The following is a 23,514-nucleotide window of genomic DNA, read 5'->3' on the forward strand; positions in this document are numbered from 1 at the left end:
GTGACCTAGATCCCCGATGTGAGAAACCCATTTGGCTGCAGCCGTTTCACACTGGCCATGCAATGTCCACTTGCACCTTTTCAAGGGTTTTGGGACAAACAAGTAAAAATAAAATAAATATATCTAATACTTATTTACGGAAGGCAACAGGAAAAATACACCTCCTGGTGACAGAGAGGCTTTGAAAACTGCAGTTCATGTATGCAATCGCTCTCCTAAGAGTACGCTGAAAAATGACATTCCAGAGGAGGTTTGGTCTGGCAAACCTGCCTCTTATGATCATTTGAGAGTGTTTGGCTGCGAGGCTTTTGTCCATGTTCGTAATGACTTGAGGACAAAGCTAGATGCCAAGTCCATCCAAGGACTCTTCCTAGGTTATGGGGAAGAGGGTGAAATGGGCTACAGGATATGGTTGCCTCAGTTTAAGAGGGTTGTACGCAGCCGAGATGTAGTGTTCAATGAGGCTAAATTGTTGAAAAATGGTACATCTTATGAAATTGACAAGAAATCGGTCAAATTTTAGCCTCTCTTGCCACTTATTGATGTTGAAAAAGAGCCCCAGGATGCATTACCGCAAGCTGAAATTGGTAATCAGCCGGTTAACCTTGAGCCAGAAGAGGTAGGACATGATTTAGATGCTCCAAATGAGGATGGACAGCCACCTGTCATGGCTGAAAATGATTTTCAGCAGCATGAGTATGCTGAAAATGAGTTGCCTCCTGATGTAGAACCTGTGCCTGAGAATGTAGATCATTGGGTACGCAGGTCTACTCGTGTCAGAAGGTTGATACAGTGCTTTGACCCCTCTTTGCATCATGTTATGTTGATAGATGAGGGTGAGCCTCTTACATATAAAGAGGCAAAATCATGTGAGTTAAGCAGTAAGTGGGAGCTTGCGATGCAAGAGGAAATCAAATCTTGGCATTCAAACAATACTTGGGATCTTGTGCCATTGCCTAAAGGAAGAAAGGCTCTTTCTAACAAATGGGTTTACAAGGTCAAATGTGTTGATGGAAAGCCCAAGTATAAAGCAAGGTTAGTTGCCAAAGGGTATGCACAAAAAGAGGGGATTGACTTTCAAGAGATCTTTTCTCCTGTTGTAAAGCTTACGACATTGCGTGTCCTTTTTGCTCTCGCTGCAATGCTTGACTTAGAATTGAATCAAATGGATGTAAAAACAGCTTTTCTTTTTTTTGGCTCGCTGCTGCTGCACGCTCCCCCCCTTGCGCCATGGCTACCCCTCACCCCCCTTCTCTCTCTCGTCCTCGCGCTTCCCCCAGCCCCCTCCCGCGCTGCCCCCTCCCCTCGCCCTCGTGCTGCATCCCCTGTCCCCTCTCGCCTTCGCGCTGTTTCCCCCACCCAGCCCAGCCCGCCACCCCCTGTCCCTTGCTGCCCGCCGACCTCCCCCCTAGCCCGCCCGTTGCCCCCCCCATTCCTTGGCTGTTTTCTCCCCCCCCCCCCCCCCCCCCTCTCCTCGCAGCTTTCTGTACCTGTGCTCGCCTCTTTTTCCTTCCCTCCATCCCCCCTGTCCGCATTATCCCCGAAGGGTTTTCTGCGCCTGGCTCTGCAACACTTTTTCTTCGGACAAGTGTTCGGCGTACTCGGTTGCAGATTGTTCTTCTCCTGCCGCTTCTTCGACTCAGCAGTAGACATAGATGGAGGCTCCAGCTCCGCCACAGAGGACTCGCTTGAAGCCCCCTCGCCCGACCCCGCTGAGCCCACCATTCGACTTGCTCTTTCGCCAACAGAGCAAGCGAGCCTTGCCGCTGAGGTAGAGCGCTTGCAGGCGATTTTGTCATCTGCAAGGTTCTCGGCACCCGTCCTAGCAGAGGAGAGCTGCGAGACCTTCTCCAAGCCCGCCTTCTCGCAGAGGTGGGCAAGATTTTGGATGTCCAGATCCTCGGACGGGGGTACTACCAGATTGAGTTCGAGACTTCCGAGATGGCCTCCAAGGTCATAGCTATGAGTCCACTGGCTATCCGAGCATCACGCGCCCACTTTCGACAGTGGCGACATGGTTTTGACCCGACTTCGGATGTGCTAGTAGAGGAGGCAGACATCCCCATCTCAGTCTGCTTTCCGGGTTTACGGAGGGAGTACCTTCCACTTCTCTCCAGGATTGGCTCCGCCATCGGGACTGTTCTGGAGACACCTCGTACGGCAGCATCAGTAGCTGCCAAGGCGGCCGGCATCCCTTCAGTTCGAGTTTTGGTCAGAGATACCCACACGCTCCCGAAGGTCTGCCTCGGGTGAGTGGGGGTTGGTTTAGACAGAGTGTGGACTACTCGGGTCTTCCGAACCAGTGCTTCATTTGCAGACAGATGGGCCACCTAGCGAAGGCCTGTCCACGGAGGAGGCCACGACCTGCACCTCAGCCTCAGCCCCAGCCTGCCAAGGCTAGGCCGCAACCTCAGCCAGCGATAGCGCACAGATTCTGAGCCACCCTCCGAGCCTGGGGCTCCAGCGGAGGAGGCGTGGCAACAGGCCCGTGGTCGTCGACGCCAGGGGCCACAGCGACAGCCTGGCACTCAGAGTGGCCCTCAGGTGCCTACTCAGCAGCAGTGGGTTCCCACGGGGAACCGCTTTGGTCCTCTTGAGCAGGAGGAGCCCCCTACGCCAGCCTCCACTTCCGCTTCACCCTCACCAGCCCCCCCCACCTTCAGATTTCCCCTCTTCCTCCTCATCCCCTCCCCCGTCCTCTGCTCCCGCTCACTCCCCACCTCGCCCCCCTGTCTCTGTCGCCCCACCCTGCTTCTCTTCTCCCCCCCCCTCCCCCCCCCCCCCCCCCCCCCAGCTCCTTCTCCCCCTCCTCCTGCTTCAGTACCATAGTCGACTCAGGAGACTGGTCCCTCGCCGGCGGCTAGGAGATCTCTTGGCAGCGCTTTTGCCACGAGTCGCCTAGCGAGAGAGGGTCAGTCCTTCTTGCGGCCCCCTCTGCAGATTCAGACAGCTTCCCTTGCAGCTATCCCTCGTGGTCTGACGAGCATTGACCTCCGACGCCGCTGGGACTTCTTCGATTACGGATTCACTCGCTTTCTCAGCGATTCCGCAGCAGATCACGAGGCAGCCTGCTTCAGGGTCCACGCTCTGTTCCTCGCCGCTAGGGGGACAGAGGCCTTGGACTCAGCAGTTGGTTTCTCCTTTCTCCTCTGTGGTAGGACCGAGATAGAGTGGTCCCTCGACTCAGTGGTGGGATAGTTGCATACACAGGTTCTCGAGTTCTCTCACCACATGGGAGAACTTGGAGTTACAGATTTGCTGCAGACTTTGTGGCCACTGGCCAAGTTTGCGGTGACACCCCCAGACTCAGCAGGATGTAGGCACATTGTGGTGTACTTTTTTGCTGATACGCAGTGTTTGCCTTGCTATGTATACATACATGAGGACTCCTGGACAGAGGAGGTTTCTTTACGCACGGCTCGCTCTGCTTGGGCTTGGGCCAGGCACTCACTACAGGCTCGCCTATCTAGAGGACGCTCAGATGCGGATTACTCCCCATCCAAGCCTGCCTCGAAGATAGCCCGTCTTGCTGCTGCGGCAGCATCTGTTCTCTCTCGCTCCCCATGAGGATCGTCTCGTGGAACGTGCAGGGATTAGGTGGGCCCCAGTTTGAGCGACAGCGAGGCCGATTGCGTCAGGAGCTTCAGCGTTGCCTTGTGGGAGGAGAGATTGATCTCCTTATGCTTCAGGAGCACCATTTGTCTGAAAGCCGCATTCGACGATGTGGTCAGATTTTGCGTGGACGTTATGATACCTTTTGGTCAGCTGCTTTTGGACCTGGAGGCATCCAGGGTGGGGTATGTATGACTATTGCGGACTCATTGCAGCAGGCCATTGTGGGCAGAGGGATTATTGTGCCAGGCAGGGCTCAGTGGATCACTTTGCAGGTTCAGGGTGGCCTTGTGGGCTTCCTGAACATCTATGCGCCCAATGTGGCGAGTGCTCGTACAGAGTTTTGGTCACAGATTGTTGAGTCTTTGCCACAGGTTGACCATTGGTGTGTAGGAGGGGACTTCAACATGTTGGAGGACCCCTCTGACAGGATCGGAGGCAGGCATGCTACTGTGCATGGAGTCGAGTTAGCAGCTTGGGAGAGGTTGTGTATGACTTTGAGGGTCTCGGATACATGGCAGCACTCTGGCTTTGTGAGGCCTCCAGAGAGTCTTGCCTTCTCTAGATCGGACCGCAGAGTGGGAGGAGTGAATCTATCGCAGATAGATCGCTTCTACACTAGTGACCACTTCAGTGACTTGGGGGGATCAGTGGGCATCCTGGCAGGGACATCCTTCTCGGACCATGCACCAGTGATCCTCACAGTGGCAGACAGGCAGAGGAGTGGGAGCACGATGCTTCGCGACCCAGAGCGAGTCTTGTTGGACTCAGCACTCAGAGAGAGGATAGAGGCTCTTTGGACAGAGGGCATGGACAGCCAGGCTCTACCGGCAGACAGAGTGGCCTTAGGCCTAGCTCAGCTTAGCCACTTTTTTCTCCAGGAGTCTTTGGCTCGACGGGCTGCAGCGAGAGAGGAGGAGCAGCGACTCAGACGAGGCATTGCTTCACTACAGAGGATGCAGGAGCAGCATCCAGACAGTCCATGGTTGGAGGAGCAGTTATAGCAGGCTCGACAGGAGCTTGCTTGCACAGAGGAGAGGCGCCATGAGTTTGCCTTTCACCGACAGGCATCTCAGTGGACTCAGGTAGGTGACAGAGTGACAAGTGCTTTTTTTGAGACAATGGGACCTCGGCATTCGCATAGACCCGATGGGTCAGTTGTTTGTGAGCCTGAGGATATGCGTGCAGTTGCTACTGACTTTTACCGTGAGCTACTGTCGGCTGAGCCCCAGTCAGAGAGACAGGCTGCATGCAGGGAGCAGGTTTGGGCGCAAATGCCTTGTCTTGTGACTGAGGAGATGCACCAGAGGCTAGAGATACCTCTTCAGCTTGAGGAGTTGCACACGGCTCTTAGGGCCCTTCCTCGTGGTAGCTGTCCAGGTGAGGATGGGCTGACTCCCAGCTTCTTCTTGGAGTACTGGGACTTGCTTGCCCCAGATCTTTGTAGTGCCTTTCAGTACATTCTGCACACAGGAGTGATGCCGGATAGCATGAGTGAGGGCCTGATTTACCTCATTCCAAAGGAGGGTGGCTCCTTGGATGAGATTCGACAGTGGCGCCCCATCACCCTAGAAGGCATACGACAGAGTTGACTGGGACTTTCTAGAGGGCACGCTTCGCAGGATGCGCTTTTCAGATGCTTGGATCAGAGGGGTGTCAGCTTTGTACAGATAGGCTCACAGTCAGGTGCTTTTGGCAGGAGGTAGAGGTGAGCGCTTCATGCTCACACGATCGGTCAGACAGGGTTGTCCTCTTGCCCCCTTTCTCTTTCTGTTCTATGCGGAGGCGATGAGCAGATTTTTGGTGTCACAGCAGGTTGGTTTGAGGGGCTTAGCACTCCCTATACGGGGAGATGAGCTTCTGGATGCTGAGTTTGCCGACGACTCAGCCTTGTACTTAGAGGGCCAGGAGGCCAATTTACACAGGTGTGGGCAGGCTCTGGAGACCTTTTGTTGTGCATCGGGCGCACTGATCAACTGGAGAAAGACAGTGGCTTTCTCGGTTGGCAGTGCTCCTGTGCCAGAGTGGATGCCAGGAGAGGGTTTCAGGTGGATTCCTCCAGGGACTGCAGTTCGATACTTGGGTTGCCAGGTTGGTTTGGATTTGTCCCCCGAGCAGCAGATTGCTCCTCTTCTCCTGTCCATCAGGAGAAAGCTGTTACATTGGAGCTCAGCACGACTTTCGCTGCTGGTAGAGTAGTAGTTGCCAACCAGGTGTTGTTGGCAACTATGTGGTACATCACCTCTTGCTGGATCTTCTCGAGTTCTTGTATCAGCCAGGTAGAGAGGCTGATCAGGAACTTCCTTTGGTCAGGTCGCGACACTCAGATTGCCCGAGCCAAGGTGGCTTGGTCGGTCATCACACTTCCTTGTTCTCAGGGAGGGCTTGGGATCATTGATCCAGCACAGCAGAGCAGAGCCCTTCTTTGGAAGTTCGTCGTCAGTGGACTTCTTCTAGGCGAGGAGCCCTGGAAAGAGTTCTTGCTGCAGAGGCTTCGTGCCAGGGTGCCTCAGTCAGGAGGCCCTTGGCAACCTTCGACCAGATGGATCTTTACAGAGTTGCGCTGAGTTGGTTTGAGCAGGAGACTGGAGGACCGATTCGCTGTGAGTTTGCTTCGTTCTTGGGAGCTCTTACGGCGTGGCCTAGAGCAGAGACGGCCGACATGCACGGAGGAGCGCCTACGACAGCCCCTCGTCTGGAACCCCATGGTTAGCACTCAGAGAGGCCACTTGGTTGGGAGTAGGCCTCATGTTTCTTGGGGTCCCATGGCAGCAGGTCCAGCGCTCTCTCTAGGTGACTGGCTAGAGTTCACAGGTTTGTCAGAGGAGGTGCAGGCTGTCCAGCTACAGGGCATCAGAGGGGTTCAGAGCATGTGTCAGGACATCTCAGAGTTAGTTCCAGCTGAGTGGCTCACGCCTCTCGAGCCAGTAGCACCCCGATGGATGGGAGCCTTCACACGGCTGGAGGTTCTCATCTCAGTCAGGGCTTGTTCAGAGACTGTCCCAGCCCTGTTCTTCGAGCTCGAGGGTGGGGGACGATTATAGCAAGTTGCAGTAGAGGCCCCGCAGGTAGCAGAGTGCTGTTTCCAGAGGATCCGAGTTGTGGGCATCTGTGGGAGGACATGCGTCATAGACCCTGACCCAGCAGCTCTTGAGACAGGTCTTGGAGGCTATGGGCTTGGGAGTGCTGTCCATAGGCACGAGTACAGTGGGATCCTGGTCAGTGGCTATGGAGGGACCCCTTCTCTTCTGCAGACCGCCCAGGAGTCCCTTTCTTTCAGTACACTGTTCGGCTTGGACGTCATATTCTTGCAGCGCAGAGAGAGGCCCGCCCCGCTGTAGCACGTTATTGGCAGGAGGAGGGCCTCACAATTGAGTTCTTGGCAGCTTTTTGGCAGAGGCTGTGGGACTCCAGACAGCCGAGACGCGTCACTTTGTTCCAGTGGTTGATTGCACACAGAGCCACAGCAGTTGGGAGTTGGCTTGTGCATAGTGGTCTCTCGGCCGCATGTACAGCCTGTGACCAGTTGGTGGAGAGTCAGCGTCACTGTCTTTGGGACTGTCCCTCGGCCCAGCAGGTGTGGCTACGAGTTCTTCGGCTGATGCCTGCCCTCTCCACGGCTCGACAGTACACTTGGGGGGCAACGGCTTGGTCCACCCTCACGGGCCCGGCACTTCAGTTTGAGCTATCTTCCACCAGCAGGATGATAGTGATACAGGGGGGGCGACCTACACTCCAGCCTGCTACAGATCTTACTCCACAGGAGTGGAGCAGTGAGAGAGAGGAGTATTGGGAGCTCATCAGCGGCTTAGCTCTTTGGTTCATCTGGCGGGCTCGTTGTTTCCGCATCTTTGAGGCTCGCCCTGTGCCACCAGCAGAGACTGTTCGTGACTTTTGGCTAGAGTTGATCCATACTCTCAGAGGACAGCTTGAGGGACTACAGGGCAGCTCCGACCGCATGCGGGAGCGCCGAGAGGCTTTCCTTCGACTCTGGCGCCCTGGGCCTTTCTACACCATGGTCCAGGGGGTGCTCAGATGGCACTATTGTCCACCTGTGTGGCTCTTCCCTCCTCCCATCTCTTGATTTAGCCCCATTGTATATATGCTGTTTTTTCATTGGGAGAGTCTCCCCATCATGCTTGTTGTAGCCCTCTTCTGCAGAGGTGGATGTAGCCCTATGGGCAGTTTTCATTAACTAATAGAAGGATCTTTTTCTCGGAAAAAAAAAAACAGCTTTTCTTCATGGTGACATTGATGAAGATATCTACATGAAGCAACCTGAGGGTTTTGTAGTTCCTGATAGAAAGGAACTTGTATGCAAACTAAGAAGGGCATTGTATGGTTTGAGGCAGTCATCACGTCAGTGGTACAAAAAGTTTGATACTTTTATGCTGTCTCAAGGCTTTAAACGCAGCCATTCAGACCATTGTTTGTATACAAAGAAGGATAATGATGGAAGTCCTATAATCCTTGTGCTATATGTAGATGATATGTTGATTGCTGGGAAGCATAAGTCTACCATTGATGCTCTTAAACGTCAGCTGAATTCAGCTTTTGCAATGAAGGATTTAGGTGATGCTGAGCACATCTTGGGCATGAGAATCAAGAGAGATAGAAAGCTGAAATTGCTCTTCTTATCTCAAGAAAAGTACATTGCTAAAGTACTTGACAGGTTTAACATGGTTGAAGCTAAGTCACTTGGAGTACCTTTACCTCCACACACAAAACTTAGCAAAGCTGATTGCCCAAAGGATGACGTGGCAGTGAATGCTATGAAGGGAATCCCTTATGCATCAGCTTGTGGTTCTCTTATGTATGCTATGGTTGCCACTCGTCCTGACATTGCCCATGCGGTGGGAGTTGTTAGTAGATACATGTCCAATCCCGGCAAAGCACATTGGGAAGTTGTGAAATGCATTCTGAGATACTTGTCAGGTACACAATCTAGGTGTATATGCTATGGCAAAAGTGACCTGAAGTTGCAGGGCTATTGTGATGCAGATATGGCAGGTGACTTGGATACCAGGAAGTCCACTAGTGGCTATGTGTTTGCTATTGCTGGTGGTGCTGTCTCTTGGTGTTCATGACTGCAGAAAATTGTGGCATTGAGTACTACTGAGGCTGAATATATTTCAGCCACTGAGGCTTCTAAAGAGGCAATATGGTTGGGCAGACTTTTCAAAGAGCTTGGTATGCCTGCTAGTACTCCTGTCTTGGGATGTGATAGCCAAAGTGCTGTCTATTTGGCCAAGAATGCCATGTTTCATGCACGGACAAAGCACATTGATGTGCGATACCACTTCATACGACAGGTATTGGAGGATGGTCTAGTCACCTTGACTAAGATTCACTCACAGGATAACCCTGTAGATGTTCTCACCAAGAGTCTTGCTAAGGCTCAACATGAGCATTGCATACAGCTGGTGGGAGTTGGTTAACTTAAAGGCGTCGTTTATGCCTTTAAGTGGGAGGTTGTTGGGTTAAAGGCCTAAATAACCCCTTTTTGTACATTTTTATACTTTGTCCAGGTTCATATTGAACCTGGACACATTTTTTAAAGGTCACTTAAAATAAAAGTGGAAAAATCCAAAACTCACTTATTGAGTTTTCCCCAAAAACGTGAGCTCTCTCTCTCTCTCTCTCTCTCTCTCTCTCTCTCTCTCCCCCTCTTCGTTCTGCTAGTGCTTCCCTTCTGCAGCACAATGCCTCCGCTTCAAGCCTCAAGGCCTGCACATCTTCGCGTGCTCTATCACTTGCACACACCGCCGCGCGCTCATCACTGCTCTCACAAGCTACTACCCGACCATCTTGCATTAGCACTGCTCCGATGCTATTGCCACATGCGTCACATTGGACCACAGACGACTTCCTGAGATTTGGTAAAACAATCACGGGATCCGAAGTCAACTTTTCTTTTAATAGACTGAAAGCTGAAATCTCTCTTTGGGTCCATTTGAAAGTGACCTCTTTCTTTTGCAAAGCGTGAAGAGGTGAAGCTATCTTTGCAAAATTCCTGATAAACTTTCTATAATATGAGCACAATCTCAAGAAGCTTTGGACATCGTGCTCAGTCTTTAAGTCTGGCCATGGCTTGATAGCTTCAACCTTTGCGGGATCCATTTAAACACAATCCTTTGACACTATGTGGCCAAGAAAGTGGATCTCTTCGAAGAAGAATTCACTTTTCTTAGGATTGACAAGTAACCTGTGACTGTGTGGCTCTTCGAACACAATGGTCAAGTGATGCCTTTGATCCTCTTCATTCTTCAAATAGACTATCATGTCATCAAAGAATGTGCCAACAAACTTTTGATGCGAGCGGAAAATCCGGTCCATCATCTTGTTGAACGTAGCAGGAGCATTTGTAAGACCAAATGGCATCACTAGAAACTCATAGAGACCAAATGTTGTCCTATTTGCAGTCTTGTGTACATCCTCTGGCCTTATACGAATCTGATGGTACCCACTCTTAAGGTCTATCCTGTTGAAAATTGCAACATCCTCTAAATGGTCAAGAATATCATCAATCCTTGGGATAGGAAGCCTGTTCTTGATGGTATTCTTATTCAACGCACGGTAGTCAATACACATGCGCCAAGAGCCATCCTTCTTCTGCACTCGGAGCACTGGGGAGCAAAAAGGTGAAGAACTAGGCTGAATCAACCCCTTCTCTAAAAGCTCCTCAACCTGGCCCATAATCTTTTTCTATCGAGTCGCACTAACCCTGTAGGGAGGTCTGTTTGGTGGGCTACACCCTGGCACCAAATCTATCGCATGGTCCTCAGGCCTCTCCGATGGCAATTGTGACGGTAATGAATTAGAAAAACAGTCATTAAACTCTCGCAAAAATGCTGATCCTTCTCTATCTAACACATATAAATTTGACTGACAACTATCTGAAACATCACGTGCAAAAATCAAGTACACAGACAGATGATTCTTAATTACAGAAGTGATAGCCGAAGCAGATACAATAGGGACAAAACTCCCCTTTGAGATCTACGTTCAAAACGTGAGTTTTGTCCTTATGCTGAAGGGTGATCGTTTTGCCGAAGACATCCAGCATTCCATGTATCTTTTATCATTCGAGTCAGCTGGTCTTTTCCTTTGTGGACAATCTGTAGCAAAGTGACGAGGCTGCTTGCATATAAAGCATTTATTCTCAGTCATCAAGACCTTTTCCTCGAGCGACTTATGCACAAAAGGCTTCCTTTCTGTTTCTTTGCCTGCACTCCAGAAGTCCCGGCTGAGTCCTTGTCCTTGTTGACCTTTTCTGACCCCTGTGACGCTTCAAGAGCCGTTTTCACAAAGGGCTTCTTTGCTGAATTTTTCTTTTGCTGCTCCCCTTTCACGTTGCCCAGAAACCCACTGTCCTCTCCCTTCAACAAGGCAAGACTAGTGTTAGCAACTTCCATAAGCTGAGTGAGGGTAGCCACTCTGTTCTTTGTACAATAATCTCGAAGCCCTTTAGGCAACCCACAACAATACTTCTCGATCTGCTCTGTTAGTGGCACAAACCTGTAGGAGGTTACGGAGAGCAACGCTTTACAAAACCTCTGATTGTACTCCCGAAGGCTCTTGCAAGTAGCCGCAATGAGTTGGTGCCAATCCATCATGACATCAGCTTTAAATTCATTTGACAGCCACACAGAAGCAAACATTTGCTTGAAGTATACTCATGTGGCGGGTGCCTGCCCTTGCATCAACAATGTTGTCCACCATGTAAGCGCATTGTCTTTCAAGAAAGTGGCAGCTTTCCTGACCTTAAGAGGCCTCTATAAAATTCTCTCTTGCGTAAGCTGTATCAAACTAGTGGAGGAAAGTAAGAGCCTTTGCCTTATCCTCAAAGCCGCTGAAAGTGCTAAACTTTACAGTTGCACCACCTTCTTTGTAAGCTTTTGGCTTTTCCAGTGCCCCCAAATTGTCAACATGGGCACTGTAGTAGGGATCATAGCATTCCTTGGCCATTGACGTTTTGCATCGTACGTGCCATATCTGGCTGCTGTCCAGAGAAACCAGCATGCCAAAATTGCCTTGTGGCGATGCTCAAGCGCTAGTCGTGCATATTTGTTGCGTGGGAGCTCCCATGTGCTATGAATGAAAGATATTGATCTAGTAGGAGCCTTGAATACGATCATTGGTGCACTCATTTCAGCTCCGGTAATCTCATGTGGCACTAAGGCTTTCATCCGGATCAGCTTGCAGATCATGGATACAAGTGGTCTTGGCTCTCTCCATGGATCTCCATCCTTCATATGTGCACCCTGATCTACTATGATGATCCAGGTAGGCCGCCAAATTTGCACTCCATAAAGCATGGTAAGTGTCAAATAGCCACAACTTAGTGTGCATAGCTCCTGAAACTACACCTATGAACATATCCTCTCTAGTCCTCCTAATGGTGCATATCCCCTCACAATATTATCGTCATTAAGCAATAGAGGTATCCTTGTACCTGACAATTGTGTATCTGCCAGATGAACCAAAGTGTCAGGCTGCAAATGAGCTCCCAACACTCCTCTCTCTTATTGCACCACTCCTGTGGAGTAAGCTCTGTAGGCTGGAGTGTAGGTCGACCCCCTTGCATCACTATCATCGTGCTGGTGGAGGATAGCTCAAACTGTAGTGCCTGGCCCGTGAGAGTGGACCAAGCAGTTGCCCGCCCCCCAAGTGTACTGCCATGCTGAGCTGGCATCAGCTGAAGGACACGAAGCCAAACCAGCTGTGCCATAGGACAGTCCCAAAGACAATGACGCTGACTCCACAGGATGGTCACAAGCTGCGCATGCTGCCGAGAGACCACTATGTACAAGCGCTCCCACTGCTGTAGCTCTATGTGCAACCAGCCATTGGAACAAAGTGACTCGCCGCGGCTGTCTGGCGTTAGTGGGGATGTGGTGGTATTTAGTCAATACTATGTACGATGGAGCTGATGGTTATATTGTCTTGTGAGTGACTACCATGGGTTTATAGCTTGCACTTTCCTCTAAGGGTGAATTTGGGCTTATCCTACATTCATCTAGGTATATTTTTAGTTGTATAGCGGACATGCCGACTCCACATTGTGAAGTTTTTGTCCGAATATTGATGAGTTGATATTGTGCTAATTCTTTCCATCTTTTGTGGTGTGTATGTCCTATCAACTAGCTCATTATTGTGCTAGTTTTTCCAATTTAATGCTTCTTTCAGTGCAAGGCTTCATTATGGTTCAGTTTGCCTTTGATCTCCGGAGTCATGGCAGAAATTCAGTACGCTGAACTTCGTGTTGATGTATGCTCATGTGTGTGCACGTGTGGGGTGTGTTGTGTTTGGGAGAATATATTAGTACCTAATTCTACATCTACAATTGGGCACTGGCGACGTTAGTGGGGATGTTGTTGTATTTAGTCAATACTATGCATGATGGAGCTGATGGTTATATTGTCTTGTGGGTGACTACCAAGGGTCTATACCTTGCACTTTCCTTTAAGGGTGAATCTGGGCTCTTGATTCCATCTCTTGATTTTATGTTATGTGCAAGGGTTTTTACCTTCTAAATTTTGAAGGTTAGGCCTTTCTGACCTTATGAAGGTGTTATTGTTTGTCACAGGAAATAGTCTTAAATCTTGTGAAGGAGGTGAGTGATCTTCGAGGGAAGGCTGATCTAGAGAGGGCTGCAGTGTTGAGGGCGAAAAGCGAAGCTGCTACAAAGGAAGAGAGCTTATTGAAAAAAGCAGATGAGTTACGCGAGAAAGTTACACAAAAGAAACAGGATAATTTTCTGGTAGCTAGTTATCTTTTTGGTTGCCTCTATAGTACCCCTGCAGTGCTTTGACAACTCAATTTGCTAATTTTGTTTTTTGTGATTATCTAGCGCATGGGTGAAATCTATGGAGAGAAGGCTGTGTTAGCTACTGAGGCAAGAGGATTGAAATTGAGATTGGAGCAAGTGAAACTGCAAAAGGAAAAAGCTGTAACAACACTTCATGAGGTAATTTGTTTGTCGAAATGATTGCAAGCAAGCATCACTTCTTTACATTAGTATTTTTAGGTGTCTTGGTCTGAGCGAAAGTTAAGGTGTCTTTAGTCAACCACAGAAAATGTGGCTATAGGATGTTAGTATCATCTTGGATGAGGGGATTGTATTTCTCCTGACACTCTTCGGTGGAAGCAATTGGTACGCACTGGTTTTTCTTGCTGTAAGAAGTTGCAGCTGTGTACCCCTTTGGTCTGAGGGTCGACATACTGGATTAGGCAAAGAAATTGATCTTACCTCACAAAGATTTACCAGTGGTTGTTTACCTTGCTCGTCTGTATAAAAAGATGGCACTGGCCGAATATGTGGCCATTGACCTTCTCTAGGTAGGGCTGTAATAATCTTGTCTTTTTGTGGTGTCTTTATAGATCAAAGTTATGCTGCAACGGTGCTATGAAGAAGCAGTGGAAGAAAGGCTGGCGGCAGAAGAGGATGGGAGAGTGAAGGAGAAATTGGCTCAGGATATTTTAGCAGCAGAAGAAGCGTTAATGGCCACAATAGAAGAAGAATCGAGGAAGCTTGACATGGAGGCAGTGGTTTGTTTACAGGTGAGTGAAGGGAACAGGTTTTTCTCTCTTTCTTGAAGTCCCATAACATGTTACTAAATGTTTTTGGCATGGAATTTTGTACAGCTGAAGGAATTTCTCTCTCATCATGGAAGCATTATCGATTCACTACAGTGAGTTTCTGCCCTTTATGTCTGTATCTCATTGGGTCTGGTTCGGTTGACATAAATTATGTGTGAAGCAGCTGTCTCTTTTAATATTTTTTGTCGGTTTTCACTGCTAGGGGAGAAATGTGCGTCCTTTGCGAAGATGTTGAGTCTTTCAAGGGGCAAGTCGGTGACGGTATGTGGTCATCTATTAGCACAGAAAGCTTGCCTGCAAATGTGAATCCAGAAGGGCCGTACATCTTTAGAACATGTAAGATGTCCCTCACATCTTTAAGCCAAGGATCAGGGCGAAGTTTTGAAGCACTCAATGGCAGCAAGCATGGGATGCATGCATCGTCAAGAAGCCAAGAGACTGCAGGTAATGCTGTTGAACAATTAAATGGTGTAAGCCACAGTAATGGTGAAGACCTTCGACAGCAATTGAAGGTCGAAGAGGGTGGTGGTTGGCGCCTAAGTCTTGCAAATAGCGACTCAACTCTCTGCAACAGTGATGCCGTTATGACGTGTAACAGGGCTTCTTCTCTCTCCAGTAGTAGTACCAGCAATGAAAGAAACTGTGACTGGCACCAAAGACTCACCAACAGCGAGTCTCTTTTTGGTGATGTTATGGAGGCAATGAGCAGCCCCTTAACAGAGCGTAGCATGAGAAGCGATATTCAGAGAACACATTCATTCGTTGACAATTCGACAATGTTCAATAAATTATCATCCCCATCATCAAACAGAAGTTGGGCTTCCTCAAGTGGATCTAGTGATGGATTCACATACCCTTCAAATAATCCTCATACTGTGGAAAAATTGAACTTCCTAAGCGCACCATGTGCAGGTGATGGTTGGGTTTTTACTCCAAATCAGATGGAGGAGAGCAAGTCCTCCACCAGTAGCTCATTGATCAAGGTTGAGGCAGAAGATTACCGCTCCGATTGAAGATTTATTGTGGCCATTGTGATGTGAAGTTCCTAGTCGGAGGCGCTCTCGATTTTTTGAGGTTTCATTTTTGACTCATTTAAATGATGGCACTCTCTTGTAACCATTCATAGGAGAATTTTTTTCAGCCTACTGTACCAGGGGGGATGCGTCATTCAGCCGGTAATATTTATCTCAAGGAATGTTGAGAAGACAAGCAAATTCAGTCATCCATGATGGGGATAATGCACCTCAACAGTTTCTATATATACAGTCAGCTACGAAAATTCCTGTATATACTTGTAATGGTATTATTTTGGTTGTCTTCAGTACTCGAGTAAAGGGGAAAATGTCTTTTAGGAAAAAAACCTTCGTTTTCAGATAGTAGTTGCATATGGTTTATTGATTTGTGTATCATGCTCCATTGATGTGCCAGAAAGACCTGAAGTACAGAAGGATTTTCTGTTTTGTAACATTCACTAACATCATTTTGATACCCAATTTGTGGACTTCGGTTTGTCGAGGCAACTTATGCCAAATTGTGTGCTTCGATAATTTAATACTGAAAGTTGTTCGGCTGTTTTGTCAAGCTTTTTGTTAACTCGATCCCATAGTACCTCATGTTTGGAATATGGATGTTAATTTTATGCATTGATGTTATCGTCTATCCATGTCTTGGATTGTGGTTGCCTTGATTATGTCCTTGAGTGATGATCGAAGCTGCTTTTTGTTGCTTTTCTACATTTTCTTTGTGTGTGTGGATGTTGGTTACCATTGCCATTTTGGCCATTTTGGAATCTTCCCACCGATGAAAAGCTTGTGATATTCTTATTTTCCCGATTGTTTCAAGGCTTGACCCATATCATATGTGAAGAAATGCTCCCAGAGTGGATGCCCCATATTTCAAATATTCCACCTTATGGTCTCTGGAGTTCCATTATGTGTGCAAATGAGGGTTCCTACTAGTGATCTCTCTCTGTATAGAGTGATTGCTCCCTCTACTGTACCATTAGGCTGCACATTGTCATAGTCATGATGTGAGGCTCTTCTTGCAGAAGAGCATTCCAAACTTTAGTGTATAGTCAATGTGTTCAGAGAAACTTACCCACATGTAGAATAATCATGGTCAACGTGCAATGCGTTTCGATAGGGGGTGAAACTTGCAAACTCTTGAAACGTTTCAGATGGTGCTCAGAACGCCCTACATGAAACTTCTCTCAAGCGTTGCTAAAATTTTTACTACGGCTGGCCAATGAATGTCTTAATTTGTATGTAATGGTATTTAGGTCCAACGTCTTGCCTCCGCTTTCTCATATGGTAAATTGGAATGAAATGTTTCACGAGCTATAAATAGTCCCAAATAAGCAAATCAGTACCTTGCTTGAGATAGATGAGTTTTATTGAATTTTTGAGATCTTTTACCGCCTAAAATCAAATCTTGCGACTTCAAACCTGGGTGTTAAAGTTAGGTTCTGCTCGTCATAGCATTAGTAGAAAAACAAGTATTGATTGTAATGTAGGCGAGGTGAACCTACTTCATAAGGAATGAGCTTCTCAAGTCCATGTTTGCACAATATGAGAGGCTCGAGCAATCCATTGCCTTCCGAGATACATTTTAAAGTTGCATTTCACTTTCCAGTGCCTCTTCTACAGCAAAGGAATGCCTTCTTATTGTTAAATTGACCTTAATGGCCGTATCAGTCTTGCAGAATCAGCACAAATCAAAGGACTTGGATAATTACTATTTTGTTAAAGGAAATTGCAAACGTGCAAGTGGGAGACATGGTTCATATTGCCCTCCCCCCCCCCCCCCCCCCCCCCCCCCCCCTCCCTCCCTCTCTCTCTCACACACACACACACACACACACACACAAATCAAAGGACTTGGATTATTACTATTTTGTTAAAGGAAATTGCAAACGTGCAAGTGGGAGACATGGTTCATATTGCCTTGCCCCCAACCCCCCCCCTCTCTCTCTCTCTCTCTCTCTCTCTCTCTCTCACACACACACACACACACACACACACACACACACACAGAACAAGGTGAACCTCATGTAGGCATTCTAAAACCAAAAGTAAAAGAAGTTGAAAAGCGCACAAAAGCGATGACGGTGGTGACAACAACAAAATTGACAAAATATGGTTGGATTTATCAATTGAGATATGGTGAAGAGGGGGTGATCAGCCCCCCCTGACTACCATGAGCAGAAAACCCAATACACAATGATCAGATGATGGAAGTGGGTGCCCCCCTAGCCCCATAAATAGGTGCCCAAGGGGAGGTAGGGAAATGCCAGATAAAATCTCCCATGACCCAACAAGAAAAATGCAGCCTTCTCGAAGCGAGGGATCCCCAAAGACATTGTTCAAGTTTTAAAACAATATTGGCTTTTCAAAAGCGGAGTTATAAAAGGTTATATGAATTCTCTCTGAGACGAGGTTTTTGGTCCACCCAGCAACACAAATCATTGGGTGCACTTGTAGTAGGTATGTTAGCCCCAGCTTAAAAGCTTTGGTTCACCACTATTCTTTCTCAACAAAGCTCAAGATGAATAGAACAAGAAATTTACTTCCTATATAATGTTTAGTGTCCAAGAAACAAGGAGATGGATGTCAATCACCTTCTTGAACTTCTAAGACAATCTCTACTCAAGGAAATTAAATCTAAACATTCTATGCACTAGTGAATACAACTCAAGCTATCCAATTCACTAAAGTGTAGGAGGGAAGGGCAAGGATTTTAATCTGACTGCCCATATTTTTTAAGTTCAGCGTTTAGTTAAATGCATTTACAACAACTTTAAACTCTGGACCTCCCAATTGATATCATATTCTCCCCGAGTATTTGAAGCCTCCAAGACACATCCTACCGATATGTTCAACCGGTAGAAGTCGGACCACCTACTCATGCATTCAACCTACTAACCATGCTACCATATAATAGTAAACAAAAGCCTCAGCTGGGAGGTCTTATATCCAAAACACTATTTCAGTGAAAGCTAAGTCCCTTGTTGGAAATGAAAGAAGCTTTGCTTCCTTGAAAGGTTGTTTCACTTTCTTGAAACATTATCTCGGGATTCTAAAGCCATAGACATGGTCTTCTTGGAACTTAGATTTGAGTGACCTTTGGTGACTCAATTACTTTTCCTTTCTGATGTTTATGGGGTGGCTTTTGAATATACGCATGATGGGCCTTTTGGATGGCTCTTGAGAAATTTAATACTTGAGTGACCTTTGATAACTCATTGTGGGTCACAAGAAGTTTTGGACAGATTCTCACAATAATTCTCACATTGTGACATACCTCAACATCATGAGCTTTGGTGAGGGAGGCACCACATACCTAGCTAGGTACGATTGGGGGCAGGGGACCGCCGGCCCGGTGGGGGGGACCGGTGGTCCCTTGCCTCCAATCGTACCTAGCTAGGTATATGGTGCCTCTCGAGCAGAAGCTCATGATGTTATGCAGTGTATGAAAAACACTGAAAAAGACTCCATTTTCCTACATGAGAAAATTTCTAAATCTTCTTGTGGGTGTCTTTTGTGACATTTGGTTGACCCTTAGAAAGTCTAACTCTCTTGTGATAATCTAGTAGCCTCTCAATCATGCTCCACACATCATTCTTTTATGCATTGTAGAATAATTGAGTGACTTATAGACTTAAATATGACCAATTTTAGCAAGAGCTACCTCCCAATTGTATCCAATCTTCTTATTTGAGAAGGTTTTAAAAAACTCCCTTTTGGGAAATCTTGTATGCTCATAGAACAATCGAGCTCGACAATTTGGCAATTGACATTCGTAGAGTGCACTTCCACATTAATTTTTAAACCCAAGGTCAACAAGAAAGTTCAAAATTTGTGTGAAAGTAGGTTTTTTTTAAAAAAAGGGTAGGAAAAAGAATCTAAATAGTACTTTAGCAAAGGCCCATTTTAGGAATTTTGGTCATTCACAATGCAAGGAGGTTGAGGTACTCCAAGGTAGTTCCCATCACTTTTATTCTTGCAAGTTTACTAATGACTTCAAAATCCATGGAAATGTAGCACTAGCACCTAAATTATTCCCTCTTTGTTTGCCGTGTACATAGAAAACATGGAATCCATTTCCCTCTTAAAGCAATGCCAAAAGTAGAGGGTTAAAATCTAGTTTTCCATACAACTCTCAACAGGACTTTGTAAAGCTTCTTGTGATGGCTAGCTTTTTGATGCTATCTTCATTGAATTGTGCCTTTCTATTTTCTCCTTATTTCAAAACACCTTTGTTTTGTATGTGAAATTGACCACCTCAATCAAGCTTTAATTATGTACAAGTGGTATAGTGGCCACATTATCATTTTTGCCTTTAAATTCTTTTTCTCGGGAAAGAGTTATCCCTGATCATGCATGCATCATAGTCTCGAAAAGGACAACAAAATCCAAGATGTTCCCACTAATGCTCCCTTGTTAGGACACAACCATCATCTTTTCCACCATTTTTTTCCTCTCTAAGATTTAACTTCAAGCAAAGTCAAAGAAAAGCCCTATCAAATAACGTTGCATTAATGACCACACAAAAAAGTAGAAAAAAGAAACTGAAGATGAAAATGCTTGGTTCAATCTCCATTGGATTGGTAGTGAAAAGAAAACAAAGATGGGAAATAGGAATAGGCTACATGGGAAATAATTTTTAGCAAAGACATGAAGTAGAGGCTACATGGAAAATCACTTTTGGCAAGCTAGAAGTAAACCTTATCCTTGCCATATACTATAAGTCCCCTTCAATTCTCCCCCCCTCTCTAATTCCATCATTATTATCAAAGAAAGTTCTTAGAATGTTTGGAATTATGTAGTAACTCCGGTGTCACCTTCGAACTAATCTAGTAGTCAGGTTTAAAGAACATTTGCAGGGAAAAACATTGGTCACCCCAAAGCTATGGCCTTTGAAAGTGGAATGTTTCTTCCCAAAGGCTTACGTCTATATCCTTATCCTTGCATTAATGTCTATCTTTTGTATCTAAAAATGAAAAATCTTTACAACATTAAACTTTTGAATGCTTTTTTTGGCATGCAAATTTATTATTAGACGTCCTATTGAATCTTTTCTCGCATATATGCTCTCTTTCTTTGTGTATTGTTTTCATTTTTTATGTCAATCTCCCTTCATTCGTATACCACTTACGGCCAACCTCTCTAGCCACTAGGCGCATTTTCTATACATATTTTCATCCACCCATCTAAAATGTTTGAGATGCAGATAATTTTGAGAGAGGCTCCCTAGAGCCAAAGGGGTGATTACATAAACCTCTTTATATAAGTGAAGATACTTATGAGAGAGGCTCCCTAGAGCTGAAGGGGTGATTACATAAACCCCTTTATGTGAGTGAAGATAACCTCCATTTAGAGGACTTCTTGGCATAGAAACATGGAACAAGGAATGGCATTGGGAATGGCCAAGGGGGGAAGGAGGAAGAACGGAGGACCCAAAACATGGAAGGGTATTGTGAACATCCTAGATTAGTGGGTTGAAAAAAATGTGGTCTACATTAGTGGTCACACTAATGATCATTATGAGGTGATAACTCATCAAAAGCTTCCTATATCACATGCATTCAAAATATTATTAATAATACCCCAATATTCATGTTACATTTACATTGTGGTCCTATTTAAAAACCCCCACCCCCTCTAATGTATACATAAAAATATACTTTTTGGACTATGAATAATCAATCCTCTTCGGTAAACTCAAGTGATATGATACACATTTTGCAAAGTGACCACTCCGAGGCTCATGTTGAACTTTACATATCAACACCTCCTCAAGCTTTCTTTATCTCATGAACCCCTAATACTATCCCAAATCCATGGATCTTCTCAAATCCCAATGCCTTTATGATATATCAAAGACTTGATCTTGCATGTCTGGACAAAGACCATGTATCAATGTGGCTTGTAAGGACTCTAATGAAAGAAGGGAAATCAAACTTCAACATGCTTGAATTGATATTGGACTATGTTGGAAGCACTGATATTGGACTTCAATGTTTTTTGATTCAAACATGGTACTTTGCGTTCGGTCACCTAAATTTGTTAACATATATGCCAATCTTTCTCCCGAGATGCACGTCAAATTAGCTAGTACCTTGCAAGGCGTAAATACATTGCATGATGTTAATGAAATTTCTCGTTAGTGCTTAGTGTCTATGCTACATAAACCAACAATAGGTTTCCTCTAGCTGCTCTAAGGGATATAAAATTCAACATAAAGCCATAAGGAGATTGATTTTTGGAAATGCTACTAGTTTTATTGACATTTGTGTAGCCATACACCTCTAACAAAACACTAAACACAATTCAAATAAAGCAAAAAAAATTGTACCTCTTAGATACCTCAAGGTGCACCTTATACAATCTTAAATGTGTTTGCATGAATGATGCATTAACCAATTCACCAAGCCATTGCATATTTCCCAGCTGGCTTATTATTGATGACATAAATCAAGCTAAGCCACCATCTTTTTGTAATTGTCCAATTCCACATAATCTATATTTGCCACGATGTGTTGGAGCATTCCATCTGCATGTCTAGTTGGTTATCCAACACAACCACCTCCCTTGTGTCAACGGTGCAAGATATTGATTTTTGATCTGAATGACCTATCGTCCAATAGAAATGGAAAATCATTGGCTCGCTAGTGATGGACAAGGCCTTAAACTTCAGTTATTTCTTTTTGGCTTTGAAGATAAAGTGATGATGGCTTTAAGTGGTGGGTGATCCTCTCTCATTTTCTTTGACAAAAACCGCATGATAAGATTTTCTTCTCATTTTTGTTTAGTTTCTCAACTTAAAATGATGCTTTTACTCTCAAGAATTAATTGTTGTTGTGGCATAGAAAGCTTGTCCCCACCAAGATAGAAAGAGAACTCTTGTGCTCATTGTTGCCAGAAAAATTATCGACATAATTAGTGAGGTGAAATGATAGGTCAAAGAGGAATTTCAAAAATTCTACCTTAGTATGGCATGGCATTAGGGCCAAAAACGACTAGAAAAGGGATGTTTGTTAATCTAAGGATTAAGGAATAATCCAATAGTAATTTGACATGTATATAAAAGTATGGCACTCTTGTCTCCTCTATGTTGGGTCTTGATGGTCCTATTTTGGTGGAGAACGGCTAAATGTTTTGATCACAAGGTCGAAACTGCTTTTTAGGTGCTTTCAACGAGTAAGCCCATTAAGTTTGTGGCCCAAAGTATTGAAGTATGATCTTTTATTCTATTTTATATTTCACAAAATTTTTGTCAAAAGATAAAAAATCTATGTTTGAAGGCTGTAAAAACAAGGCCATTAATGACAAATCACCTACTTTTTTCAAACGTCTACTTTTTTCACCTTCCCTCTATTGTGAGAGCTTTGCTTCTTTTCATCAGTGTATTTTCATTTTTCTTCTCTAATCTTTGAGTTTCCATGGCGTCTTCTACACACCGCCCTTCACATAACATAACTTCTTGTGACTTTCATAACATTAGAGAGGATGATCTTTGGAAACCTATGTCTTTTTCGTGTGAATGATTGGGTAACAATGCTTCATTCAGCAAAGGTGTACATAGAATGAAGAGAACCAAACGAGATAAAGTAAAAAACCATTGGAAAGGTCGTGTTCTTGCTTTCAAAGTGATCGACAATGGCTGGCTACTAAGGTTCAACATGTGTACATGGCCAAGGATATGGTGTTAGACTTGGATGAACATCTCACACTACATTCTTACTGTAAGAAATATAAATCTTATCTATATGATACAATGAATTTAACATTCTCCCATTGTTCTTTCTCATATCTTTCCTTCAACAGCCATGGAAAGGCAATCTGTGGAGAGCCTAAGTGGTGGGACATTCAAAGCAATGCATAAGGTGATTGTAGATGTTATGTATGCTGACAAGCTACCTTCTTTTTAAAAAACAATGGATTTGTTTGTCTATTTTGCAGAATACAAGGTTCCATCACGAGAAGGTGCATATGGAGAACTACATCAGCTACCCATTCCCACCATAAGATCACTAGATTGGGAATCCTTTGATGCATGTACTATATCAAGCTTCAAATCCAAGATCAAAGAAGACTTCCTTAAAGCTATGTATCCGGGTAGGATTTGAAGAAGGATTGAAGCTCAATGGTTCTTGCCTATACATGTCTTTGTGGCATGTTTCAAAACAATGGATTTGCAAAGGACAAAGAGAATGTGGCTTAATAGAAGACTTTCTATGACCGAACTGGATAATGTACTTGGAGAAGTATGGAGTACCAAAGAAAATTTCCATATTGGTGA

At 45.6% G+C, this 23,514-nt stretch overlaps 1 protein-coding gene across 2 annotated transcripts in view; it reads left to right on the forward strand.

Annotated features, from left to right (window-relative positions):
• Positions 1–15,498, forward strand: part of LOC147447388 (uncharacterized) — a 50,894-nt gene extending 35,396 nt beyond the window's left edge. For both annotated transcript variants that reach the window (XM_086523203.1, XM_086523204.1), the window contains exons 4-8: positions 13,202–13,375; positions 13,466–13,582; positions 13,996–14,175; positions 14,260–14,306; positions 14,417–15,498. In XM_086523203.1, the coding sequence (XP_086379329.1) occupies positions 13,202–13,375; positions 13,466–13,582; positions 13,996–14,175; positions 14,260–14,306; positions 14,417–15,227 (1,329 nt within the window). In that variant the 3' untranslated portion in view covers positions 15,228–15,498. The remainder of the gene's footprint in view (positions 1–13,201; positions 13,376–13,465; positions 13,583–13,995; positions 14,176–14,259; positions 14,307–14,416) is intronic.
• Positions 15,499–23,514: the final 8,016 nt, after the last annotated feature.

The sequence above is a fragment of the Adiantum capillus-veneris genome, chromosome 11 (genome assembly GCF_014529385.1).
Source record: "Adiantum capillus-veneris isolate H3 chromosome 11, ASM1452938v2, whole genome shotgun sequence".
NCBI classification, from domain to species: Eukaryota; Viridiplantae; Streptophyta; class Polypodiopsida; order Polypodiales; family Pteridaceae; genus Adiantum; species Adiantum capillus-veneris.